This window comes from Choristoneura fumiferana, chromosome 16 (genome assembly GCF_025370935.1).
Source record: "Choristoneura fumiferana chromosome 16, NRCan_CFum_1, whole genome shotgun sequence".
Taxonomy (NCBI): domain Eukaryota; kingdom Metazoa; phylum Arthropoda; class Insecta; order Lepidoptera; family Tortricidae; genus Choristoneura; species Choristoneura fumiferana.
In genome coordinates, this window is record NC_133487.1 from 11,445,697 (window position 1) to 11,459,462 (window position 13,766).

General features: G+C 36.5%; 1 protein-coding gene across 5 annotated transcripts in view; it reads left to right on the top strand.

Annotated features, from left to right (window-relative positions):
• The window catches only part of LOC141436205 (organic cation transporter protein), a 38,496-nt gene that overhangs the window by 5,721 nt on the left and 19,009 nt on the right, over positions 1–13,766 (top strand). For 4 of the 5 annotated variants that reach the window (XM_074099093.1, XM_074099096.1, XM_074099092.1 and 1 more), the window contains exon 2: positions 4,722–4,827. In XM_074099093.1, coding sequence (XP_073955194.1) covers positions 4,722–4,827 — 106 coding nt within the window. Of the gene's footprint in view, positions 1–4,421; positions 4,527–4,721; positions 4,828–13,766 lie in introns of those variants that run through there. The other variant, XM_074099095.1, reaches the window with a different exon arrangement.

A 13,766-nucleotide genomic window follows, 5' to 3' on the forward strand; every position in this document is an offset into this window, starting at 1 on the left:
TACAACACATCCTCGCAACACATCCTTACAACACATCCTCGCAACACATCCTCGCAACACATCCTCGCAACACATCCTTACAACACATCCTCGCAACACATCCTTACAACACATCCTCGCAACACATCCTCGCAACACATCCTTACAACACATCCTCGCAACACATCCTTACAACACATCCTCGCAACACATCCTCGCAACATATCCTTACAACACATCCTCGCAACACATCCTTACAACACATCCTCGCAACACATCCTTACAACACATCCTCGCAACACATCCTCGCAACACATCCTTACAACACATCCTCGCAACACATCCTTACAACACATCCTCGCAACACATCCTCGCAACACATCCTTACAACACATCCTCGCAACACATCCTCGCAACACATCCTTACAACACATCCTCGCAACACATCCTTACAACACATCCTCGCAACACATCCTTACAACACATCCTCGCAACACATCCTTACAACACATCCTCGCAACACATCCTCGCAACACATCCTTACAACACATCCTCGCAACACATCCTCGCAACACATCCTTACAACACATCCTCGCAACACATCCTCGCAACACATCCTTACAACACATCCTCGCAACACATCCTTACAACACATCCTCGCAACACATCCTCGCAACACATCCTTACAACACATCCTCGCAACACATCCTCGCAACACATCCTCGCAACACATCCTCGCAACACATCCTTACAACACATCCTCGCAACACATCCTTACAACACATCCTCGCAACACATCCTCGCAACACATCCTTACAACACATCCTCGCAACACATCCTTACAACACATCCTCGCAACACATCCTCGCAACACATCCTCGCAACACATCCTCGCAACACATCCTTACAACACATCCTCGCAACACATCCTCGCAACACATCCTTACAACACATCCTCGCAACACATCCTTACAACACATCCTCGCAACACATCCTCGCAACATATCCTTACAACACATCCTCGCAACACATCCTTACAACACATCCTCGCAACACATCCTCGCAACACATCCTCGCAACACATCCTCGCAACACATCCTTACAACACATCCTCGCAACACATCCTTACAACACATCCTCGCAACACATCCTCGCAACATATCCTTACAACACATCCTCGCAACACATCCTTACAACACATCCTCGCAACACATCCTCGCAACACATCCTCGCAACACATCCTTACAACACATCCTCGCAACACATCCTCGCAACACATCCTCGCAACACATCCTTACAACACATCCTCGCAACACATCCTCGCAACACATCCTCGCAACACATCCTTACAACACATCCTCGCAACACATCCTCGCAACATATCCCTTACACACATTCTTCTTTTGATTTGTATGTACAAAAACCTCGCTTCGGTGAGCTATTTCCACCAGAGATATGCTATGCGAGAATGGGTAAATGAAGCGTTTCCATTGGTTGACGAAAAACATATTCCTCGCAACACACCCTCGCACATCTCTGGTGGAAACGCTGCTTAAGTAAGGCTATACAAAAACTTTATGTCAACGTCTGTAAAAGCTGGATTTAGCAGAGATTGGGAGCTAATGTTAATATTGTACAATACCACTCGAAAGCGGCAAGTTTAATTTAAAGTTTAATTTCATGTTCATTTCATTTGTATTGACTTTTTTACCCGACTGCAAGGAGAGGTATTGTTTTTCGCGGGTATCTTGTATGTAAGTATGTAATATTCTTTATTACCGCATATCTCTCAAACCGCTGTACGGATTTAGACAATTAAGGTATCATTAGAATCGTCCCTGCAACCCAAGTGTCCTTAGATGTAAAAAACGTTTTCGCTATGTAATACCTTTTACTGAACACCATTTGTCCACAATAGATTTTCGCTGTTGTGATGTCAGGCCTCGTATTTTTTTATTTAATTTTTTCTTGCAGAATATATCGGAAATCGGTTCTGTGACATATGACGAACATTTTTCTTCTATCAAAATATTTTTTAAATGTCAAAATACTATGTTGTGCAAGTATCAAGTTGTCTTCATACTTAACTATACAGTCTTACACATATGTATATATAATAATATATATACTCTTTATTAAATTTTGCTTAATTTTGTGACAATATATGCTGAATATAAATTTTACGTTAAAAAAATAAAACATGGCGGTTGTGAGATAAAAATAATTGGGGGACAACAAATTTTTTTTTTCTTATACGACAAATATGGGTATCAAAGCTTATCATAAGGATCACAAAAAACTATGTCATGACTGTTATATAGTAAATAATATGCGTTAAAACGTTACTACAAAATATTAAAAACTGAAATGAAGACTTTTATTGCTGGAAAGCTGTAATTTTGCATGGATATATTTAGCAAGTATGCCAACAAAGTGGTTAAATAAAACATAAAAAAAATATAGGGTACCTTTCCCACCGACGTAAAGTGGGGGTTATACTTTTTTTCGTATAAACATTGTAGTGTAGGGTATCATTAGATAGGTCTTTGAAAATCATGAGATGAGTGATAGGAAACAAATGCATGCCTCTGCCTGCATTTCATATCATTGCATTAAATTTTCAAGGACTACCATGGACATATTTTAAGTTAATCTTTTGTATCGATTTCTTTTATTCAATTCTGTTAGCTTTTGATATTTACATTTTTTTTGTCTTGTTTCGATCTTTTCAGTTCATTTTTGCAGGCGGTTTTTTAAATAAGAGTGAATTGTTAAAAATTTCAACTACTTAAATAATTTTATCAAATAATTCAAAATTTTATTCGAACGAAATAGTAGCAATTCACATTTTTTTTATCAAGTTCGCTTGGTAAATATGTTCACAGTTACGATTATCAAAATGGCTCCCCAAAAATTTTTCTTGATAACACCCAAAATTGCCCCTGTGTTGGATATTTTTTTCTTGACAAATGAGTTTTTCTTATCTTTTTCTACAAATTTAGGTTAAAGTTCCTACTTAATTAATATTCATCACGGAATGAGCGTATATCTAAGGTAATTTAATTAAAGTTGGAATGTGTAGGTAAGTTTATTTTCTGAGAATAAATTAAGTTAACTTAAATCATAACTTTTCACTTTATCCTTGGATTGGCTGTTTGGAGTAGGTAAGATAGGAAAAATATACACGAACAAACAAATAACAAATAAAACGTGCTCATTTAAGTATTGAAGAATTGTTTGAACTATCTATCTTTGCCCCGGATGATTATATACCAATATCATACGGACGTCGCCTACTTAGGTCCTTCAGAATTCGTTACTTAATTTGTAATTTGTCACACAGATCATTTATTAACAATTGGGTGCCTATTAAACTATACTTTAATTAGATCATTAAAAGTCCTTCAAGTTTTAGTCGGGGGTGACAGTAAATATTAAAGTTACCGTCCATGTAATCTGCTAGATATAGATCAACATGGATGTTTGACATTGTCGGTGCATTAAAGTATGATGTCGTGATTCGCAAATAAATCACTAAGCCAATTCAAACAGTATTTGTGTGAAAGATGCGTGACGTGCTTACCGTGATTTATACGTCAAGTAATTGTCTTTAGAATCACATATTTGCATAACCTGCATTATACGTTACGAAGTCCCGAGCATTAATAGGTACCTACGGGTTTAAAACTGTGTTATGAAGAGCACGAGACCTTATCTTTACCAAAAATATACCATCGCGGCACGACAAAGGTGTTCTTAAAAAGGTCTATAAACATCCTCGTATTTAGCTAACTGGCCTCGGGTTTGTAATGACTTGTTTAGTCTTGGTGTAAAATGTACTAAGAAAAAAAATATTACAAAAATATGACTTTATCTTATTCACTCAAGTTCGTTTTTCGAACAAGTAAATTAAACTTTGATATAACCCCTCACACATTGAAAACACAAAACACAAGGGTATTTAGTCATTTAACACCTCTGCTGTATTGACAAAAAGCCTATTAGAGTAAAACCTTCAGAGGTTACGTCATTACGGGGACGGCTTACCAGCCGACACTTATGTCACGATCTACACTTGTGGCATGCTCTACTTCCTCCTGTACACAAGTTTATAGTCTTTATATTTAGCTACAATAATATTGGTCGTATAACACACATTTATCCAGCAAAATAAACAGATAACGCGTTTGGTGGCAAAACGCTACCATAAGTTTACCATTGACAAACTGTCTTCACGTCTTGTAAAAAGATTAACGTTATTGCACAATTCTAAATACCTAGATAGAGCATTACAAGCGTCACATAGAATGGATATTTTACGGTAGACGTGTAAACTATTTATCTCGTCCCATTACGGCATTTTTATCAGTTAATGTAACAGATGTGTTGCATAATGGCCAATAGTCAGATTAGATAGAGCGATACATCATGTAACAGCAGCACGTGGTGGTACTGAGAACCTCTGTTCCGCCGGCGCGTCGGAGGCCGAGAGAGTGGTAGTGCAGCGCCGACACCGGTCGCAGTCGAGGTGACCACTCGACCGGCAGGTATTGGGTTAACGGAGATAAGAGGTTGTGCATGTTTTTTCGCGTGTGCGGTAACCGACCGGCGGCGTTGGCGCCACGACGATAGCCATCCATCCATTCGCTCCTCCGCCGGCACGCGCGTCTGGCGCTCGACGCTCGCCTCACGCACGCAATATTACCGCCACCGTCAATGTTTTTATGTGACACTCGTTGCAGAACTTCAAGAATCGCAACCAAATAAAATCAGGACCATCCAAGAGAGCCAAAGAATACGTCAGGATGGATAAAGATCACGCGCTAGAGGAAATGATGGGGAAACTGGGTGAGTGTCACTAAACATATGGTAAATTTACTTTTACTTAAACCGGTTCGGTTGCGTGAAATTGCAAAAAATATATATTAATGGCATTAGTGATTTATCCGTAGTTAGTTAATAGTGTAGACAACGTTTGGGTCACTTGTGGTGATGCGTGAAACTGGTCGTCTGTGGTTTAAGAAATTTGATGCGTGTACGCGTGTCGTGGACGGTTTATGTGAATTAAGTAAGCTTACGCATAAATTTCAGTGTAAAGCGGTGCTACGTAGACTAAGTAGTTTGTTGATATCTCTATTCAATGATAATTCAATTATGATAATGTACAATAGGACACCTTGGGATCTTTTGTATTAACGATGAATAAGTATTGTCTTTCCATCGAACAATACACTCCTACTAGTCTTGAAAGGTACTATTTTTATATTGGGATACATAATAATGAAGAATAAATTATTCTTTAAAAAAAACTGTATTTTATAGATTAATGTGTACAAAATGCTCGCAAAATACTTAGTTTTAATTTAAAATAAATCCATTCACAGTCGTCAAATAGGTACCTATCAAATATTTTTTATTTACATTTTGATTACGGAAGTATAAAAAAAATCTAATTATTTACTGTTTGTAGATTAGATGCACATATCAACACACAATAATGTAGACTTACGGCCGCGCGGCAAGCCAATTAGTTATTTAGAGTAAGTTCTGCAGATAGTTAAAGATTGTAGAGTTGTTATTAAAGTGACGAAACACAAAGAAGTAATCGATGTGTCCATTGTACTGGTAGATTACTAATCACGTGCTATATAAACGCGTTATCACCTCGGGAATAGCGGAGTTGTAACAATAAATTATTTATGCTCCGCTTTACATGGGCACAGTATAAAATCACAGAGGTTACTTTGAATATTGATTTAAGAATCAGGGTCACGATTTTATTGTTGTTACATTATTGTCACGACCGTAATCGCTCATCCAAATCATTTTATGCAAAGTTTTTTCATAATATCGAGTTATAAAATCGTAACTTAATAAATTGTTGGTTTCTTGCTCTATCATGACAGGTTTTTTACGTAGCACTAAGTAAGAAAAAAGAAAGTAAAAGGAAAAAAAAGATTTATTAGGCCCAAACATGCAAAAAATTAAAATAGTTCCACAAACAATAAATCACAAAAGACTAGGATTTATTTTGTGCTTCCAAGGCAGTAGGTAAGCATTAAATAATGAACAGAATAAATATCTTGGGTAAATTTTTTAGTTTGTACTTATATTTTGATGTTTTATCGTCTGCCATGCTTCTAGTTATTTGTATTGCACTATTCCATAAATACACTCTTTATTGTAGTGAGCATACTTATAGGTAAAATCCACATTTCCTTTGGTCATTTACTGAGTATAGTTATAATCTAACTTTGAGATCAATGACCCTGGCACAGTTTTAATTATTCTGTATAAGTAACTAATTTCCGTTTACGCTAAGAGTGAGTGAGTTTTAACTTTAAGAAGTTCTAATTTTCATTTCAAACTTTATCTATAGACATGCAATACTAATGATGTATTTAGTAATTATGGCAAAGTAAAGCGTGATATTAGCAGTATGTATGAGATGCTATCGACTCATTTGATTCTTGACCCACACTGTGTAGTCAGGTTAAGCGATGTCACTTTGACATTTTCAGTGAAATGGTTCCACCGGTCAGTCACGATTTAGTACAGCTATTAAAAAGTCCTCGGGTTGGAGAATTGGAAATCCTTTATGGGAATAAGTTCATCTTAACGTTTACCTATCTTCATGTTTGCCACTTAAATTGTGTTCGGTTCTGTATTATTGTAAAGTCAAGTGTTTACAACATACCCTGAGATTTGAATTACAATTTTAAAGTTGGCGACATTAATAACTTGTATTCCTATCTTTTTCTGTCTGTACAGTGGAGTTCATAAACTTGTGAGCAAAAGTTTGATCAAAAATATCTGAACACGCTTCTACGCTTCTCTTAATAGAGTCTTGTTCAGATATTTTTGACCAAATGTTTGCTCACAAGTTTATGAACTCGACTGTACTTGCACACTTGTTCTGAATGTCTGCGGCACTTGTTCTGGTTGTCATTGCTTTCACAGTCACACATGTCACAGTCATCGGAATGTCGATATATAAATTCAGTTTAAACGGTTTTATTTAGTATCAGTAGGTATAATTAACATAGTTACCGTAATACACTTTTGAGTAAAACCGATTGAAGGAAACTTGAGTCTCGAAATATTTCGTAAATTACATTTTGTTTCTGGAACTCCGAACACTTTAACCCCCTTATTCATAAAACTTAACAAGCCTATGTTAACTAACAAATGCTTTGTCCCTTTCTAACAAATACAAATGTCGAAGTGACAGATAAGGACAAACGAATTTTAGCGGCATTTTAACTAAAATAGGTTTGATTGCCGTTTATGAATAAGGGGATAAGTCAATACCTATTTGCTCAAAACATGGTACTTATGTATAATGAATCCTTCCTAAAGTAAAAATAAGTTTGAGTCACGTCAAAGTAATCATTGTAATAAATATATATGCATTATAATTTTAACACAAATGGGCGTACCAGTGTCCTACGCATAAATTGTTGTAACCAGCATTCAAATTACGACCCATGTTTACTTAAAATTTACTAAATTATTAAGTATATCTGATGTATACTCATACATCAGATATACATACGAGTAGGTTACGAGTAGGACTGTTGATTTGCTTTCTTTTGTGTTATCTCAATTTCAATTTATCACACATATCTCATAATTTTACTGACTACAAAGCAGCTAGCGATGTAGACAAATATAAGTATTATGATTTAAGCAGATTACGTAAACATTAATGTTTGTTTTCACGTATGTTCCACCGTAACGCCGAAACTACTCATGCAACTTACCTATATGAAGGAATTAATTCTGTTAGTCTGGTTGATATGAGCTGAATAAAGTTGCAAGAAAAGCTGGTATATAGATATAGTCAAAATACCACAAACAAGACTTATCACGCTAAAACACACGAGTAATGTTTACCTCGACGTTTCAACCACATTACAGTGGCCGTGGTCACGAGTAGACTTAAGTGTGAGGTGTCCTAGAAACAAATCTTAGTATGTCTTATAGTTTTAGACTCCCATACTTATCGATCTAAATGAGCCACCCTGTATAAAGAATAAAGACTTCCCTGTCCAAAAATAAACAGACAACTAATTGATTGAATTAGGGAGGAATCAGGCGTTACTTTGCGGAGGTCCATATCGATGAACTAAAAGAATTTAACGTTTGCTGTCGTTTGTTAGTCTGACATCTGGTATAGTAGCATGGTGTACGGTTGTGTTGCTCTAAAGATGAGCTCTGGTTAAGTTCGAAACGCGTCAGTGTATTGTGGTGGTTGTGATAGATGGGTTTGTGTGATTTGTGTGTGTTCTTACAGTGTGGAGGTGGAGGAACTGCATGCGAACACGCATATCTTCCATATGCTTAGCTATCATAAGGTCGCGGGTGAGCAAAGAAATTATTTTAGTTCACAGGCATAACTGACGAACATTAAGATATATGTAATGTACATAAGTGATCATTTGTAGGAATCTCCACCAATCAACCTTTGCGTATAGTAGAGAGGAGGTTGGATAGGTATTTCATTAGGGAACGAGAATGAGCATAAAATTGCAAATAGTGAAAGCTACAATATGTCAAACTCAGCTCATACTCTCTGCATGTTAATTATAGCCATGTAATAAAAATTGATAGCTTTTAGTCTATCATATTATCGTTATTGCAGTATTTGTTTCACTCAAACAATGGTAAGTATCTACACAAGTAGGTAGTTATTTACTACATTTTGTCCAATAACACCCAGAAACTACTTAACTTTCTCGGTGTTAAATAAAGTTGCGAAAACAAATTCAAATTACTTTATTTCGCATAAAATGTGGTGTATTTGTCGGCGGCCGATCGTAAAATCCGCCAAATCATGAAATTCCTGGGCATATCATGAAATGGCGCCATTTCATGATATGCCTAAAAGTTGGCCAGGCATATCACGATGTGCCTGAGAAACAATACGGCAGATTGATTAGAGCAACGTATTCGTCGATATTCCTAGCTTTATACCGGACACATCGTGGTATGCCGAAAAAAAGAAAAATGTAGGTACTACGAGTGAAGCGAGCGAGCGAGCGATATGGTGTCGTTTTATGATATGCCTAGGAATTTCATGATCTGCCTAAACGTCACTAGGCAAATCGTTAAACGGTGAATTTAGAACGATATGGCGGATGTCCCTTAGCCAATTCATGAAATGGCGCCATTTCACGATATGCCTAGGAATTTCGTAATCTGGCTCTTACTCTTGAAAAAATAATAGCAGATATGTCGTGCGTGTTTGATTCCTTTTGATCAGTATTTGATTCTACAATCTACATACAATGCAATCTTGGCAACACGATGAGCTGATGCTGCAGCCAGGATATCCAACACACAGTACATAAAAAAAAAATACCAGTTTAAAAAAACATGAATTATTAATAAAACTTAAATATAATATTAAAAAACCCCCGACACAAAATAACGCCAGCAAAATAAAAATAAAACGCTCAAAAAAATACGCCGACAAAAAAACGCCGCCAAAAAAGACAACTAAAGGGTAAAAAAATATATATGTATCACGGGACAATTCACACCAATTGACCTATTCCCTAAGTGAGCTTAGCAAAGCTTGTGTTATGGGTACTAAGCAACGGATAAATATAATTATACAGATATAGATACATAGATACATACTTAAATACATATAGTTAAAAATAATTATGTGCTACGTAGCTGTTGCCCGCGACTTCATCTGCGAAGAATTCGTTTATCCCTATCCCGCGGGGACTAAGGGGCTGTTTCACCATCCATTGATTAGTGTTAAGTGTTAACTGCCGGTTAAATGTGATGCCGTCTCTATTTGTTTTGTTCGAATAGACAAGAGACGGCATCACATTTAACCGTCAGTTAACAATAATCAATGGATGGTGAAACAGCCCCTAAGTCAATATAAACCCTCGGATATATAGACACTATAAGCTATAACCACCTCGGGTATAGATATATTGGCTTATTTTAGTCCCTCGATAAAAAATATGCTATTTTCACCTTAACTAATTAGATATTTTTGAGTGGTTTTCGGGTATATATTAAGTATATACAAGGTGCTGGTCCCTGTAAAAGGAGAAAAAAAACGCCTGAAAAAAAAAACGCCGGCAAAAAAGACAACTAAAAAGTAAAAAATAAGAAGCGAAGAATTCGCGAAGACTATGCTGATTTCCCGCAAAATTAGCATAAGTTAATTTAGTATAAGTACTTTAAGTACCTGGTAATATTATTTTACCGCTAAGGTTAATACTTTAAAAAATACAACATTATGTACTTTAGTTTCCTGCTAACCTTAGCGGTCCCCCGACACCGACGACGCTTAGATAAAAAAATATTACGAGGCACCTAGGTGGGATCTTAGGGAAATCGAGGGCAACCCTCATATTTTATAAGCACACCTGTAGCGATTTTGGCATTTTTAACACCAAATCAAGTATTTACATTCAGAAAGTATCATTTGGTGAACTGGGCCTGATAAAGAAGACCGTGGGTAACAGTACTCTGTTATAAAAGAATATAACTATGCCGTGTGAGAGCTTAATGGAATCGTTGTGAGATGCACTTTGGCTACAAATATTTAAAAGGTATGAATAATTTTTTTTAACAAGAAATGGAACCGACTTCAAAAACCTTGAATTTTTTTTTTATTATTATTTAATTCGACTGGATGGCAAACGAGCAAGTGGGTCTCCTGATGGTAAGAGATCACCACCGCCCATGGACACCTGCAACACCAGGGGGATTACAGATGCGTTGCCAACCTAGAGGCCTAAAATGGGATACCTCAAGTGCCAGTAATTTCACTACTACTTTGAAGTCAGTGCCTCAGCACCAGCCAGCAGGAGTGATTGAAGCTGGCTCGACTCCTGCTGGCTCGTGCCGAGGCACCGACTTCAAACTAGTAGAAAATTATTTTCAAGGTTTTTGAAGTCGGTTACATTTTTTGTTATTTTTTTTTGTATTTTACGTGTACTAGTTATGAGTAACTGTATTAAAAAAAAACAAGTCAAAATATGTATCTTAAGGGCAGAATGTGGTAGAACGCAATACACTTACAGATTGACAATTTTGAGCGATGCATTTTTTTTAATTCTTTTCTTTTTTTAACCTCTAGCGTAGGAGGACTTGGACTTATGCTAAAGTTTAGCCTCATAAGTCTAAGTCCTCCAAATTTACTACCTATTTCAGAAAGAACCGGCTCACATTGTTTTTGTGTGACATACCTACAACTTAATCAATTTCTTAAATTCTTGTATTTAAAGTTAAATAAACAATATCATTAAATCAATCCATTAATAAGGTGAAACCGATTTTGATAAGATAAAATTACGGTATTGCCAAATGGCACCTTCCCTTTTGAATTGATTATTATACTTATATTAGCTTAGTCTAGTCTATATTAACTATGCAACGCAACACAAAATATGGATTATTGAGTTTTTAACTTTTTATGAGTCGTTGCACTCTTGACAGAGTGGACGTGGTCGTTTGTTGAAGATTGGTCGCCTTCATGACAACTTTCTTGGGAAAATAGTCGTTTCGGCCACAGTCCAGCACCCATGATCAAGAGTTCATTAAGTGTAGAGTTCGTCCAGAGTTTTCCGAGTTACCCACAATGTATTGATTTAGATTTAGTTTTGGCACCTTATCACTCTGTCGCACAACACACACACACATAAAATAAATTTAAATATATTGTCGTGATTAAATCATGGGTTAGGTTTTGATTATAAATGAAGCAGTTTGGATGTCGTAATCAAAGTAATTAAATTTGTTTTAACATGTTAAATTCAGATACCTTCTAACAAACAGTGAAATACAAATCACTATAAATCACATCGTTTATTTTGTGGATATTGGAATCGATTACAGCTCACAACTCACAAGCATCTTAAAGAAACAATCCTTAGGTGTTTGACTGATTTGCATTGGCAGATGTGACATTGGAAACTGGGGCAGTTGAGAACACCTACGTGCGGTGTCACGAGTGATGTAAATGAAGAATGCGCGGAGAAAAAATATGTATTTTCATTTCTTTATATTTAGAAGTTAACCTTGTTGATAGGAGTATGAGTACGAAAGCGCTGTCGTCTTATTTTCTCGGCTGTTTCGACACGGACAATCTTATTCGTTTACGTGAAATCCATTCAAATACCTACTTAGAGAGTGTTTACAGAAAGGCACTTTTTTCAATGTCGGTGCGTCTGTGTCTCTACCAAAACTAAGCAATCCGACGCGATGCTCTACTATGAGAACATAATAACACTGGATGAACTACGCAGAAGTGGATTTTGGCATGGCTCCTTGAAAAGTGTCACATAATTTATCTAGAACTACAAGCATTATAACTATAATATAGCTTTGTGTAACCTCTGACGTATCCTAAGCTATTAACTATGCATTTCGGGTAGGTAGGTACATAAAAATAAGTAGGTAAATATCACTTTATTATGGTACTTCATTTTTTGCTTTGACAACCCTTTGTCAAAGACGCAAAACCTACGTTACGCATATTTGCTTGTGAGTATATTTATAGTGTACCATTTGGCAACCAAGGCAGCGCTTTGCGGTAATATTGATATTTTGATGGTGTGTCACGGCAAAGAAGATAAGCAATGTAAACTAAAATATCTCGTCGTCAATTTTATTTTCAGGGACAAAATAGGTAAGTTTTACGCTACTAATTATAAACTGTGATTATAGTAAATAAAATGTGTAGGTACATGCGTCCCATTCTGGCTAGATGACGAAAGATGTTTTTATAAATTACAACCATCTAAGATGTTATAATTAGATGTTATCGTCGTTATGAACAAAATTAGTGATAACCGGTTTATTTTTCATGTGTCTGCACAATTAAGGTAAGTCCGAGTGTTTGACATGCTGATGCCCAATCGGTGACTCCCTACTATCGCCTCTATAAATAATCTCCTCTATAAATATGACATAAAATTAAAGATGGTACCTAACCTACTGTGATCAGCACTTTGCGTCTACCTTAATGTTATATTTACAGACACTGTCTGCAGTTGATATTTGATAATACAATTACGGATAGAGATACGCCGCACACATTACTAGCTCGTCCGATACATAGAGGAAATAACCAACATTCTTATAGGTACTGATGATATCGTTAACTGCTGCATACCTAGTCATATAGCTTTTGCCCGCGGCTCCGCCCGCGTCGTATTCGGTTATCGCGCGCTGTTCCCTCGGGAACTGTGCATTTTTCCGGGATAAAAAGTAGCCTATGTCACTCTCGGGCCCATAAACTATCTCTATCCCAAAAATCACGTTGATCCGTCGCTCCGTTACGGCGTGATTGACGGACAAACACACAAACCCACTTTCGCATTTATAGTATTAGTATGGAGTATGGATAGTATGGATTAACCAATGTCAGAGTAGGTAATTAAGCGGTATCTTTTCTTTGTATTATCATTTATCAGTAGTGAAGGATTTAATATCCATTTATCTGAATCTGCTCAATCATTAAGCTTATCAAACTCAAAATTTTGCACTGGTAATGTTACTATTTAAAGATCGGCTTATTTACTATCTGATCTTGATGCTGTATCAGTTTTGAATGCAATATTTCAAAACATTACGAAACATTTGGGAGTACGCCACGTCAAACGCCGCGTTTGCTGTAAATTCAGTTGTAACGAGGCGAAATTATTACTCCATTTTAACAGCGTAGTACGTAAATACAGTTTGTTGTAATAATAGTGTAGGTAGACTTGAAACTTAGTGCGCATGTATATTTACTTCTTGAGAGTCGAATA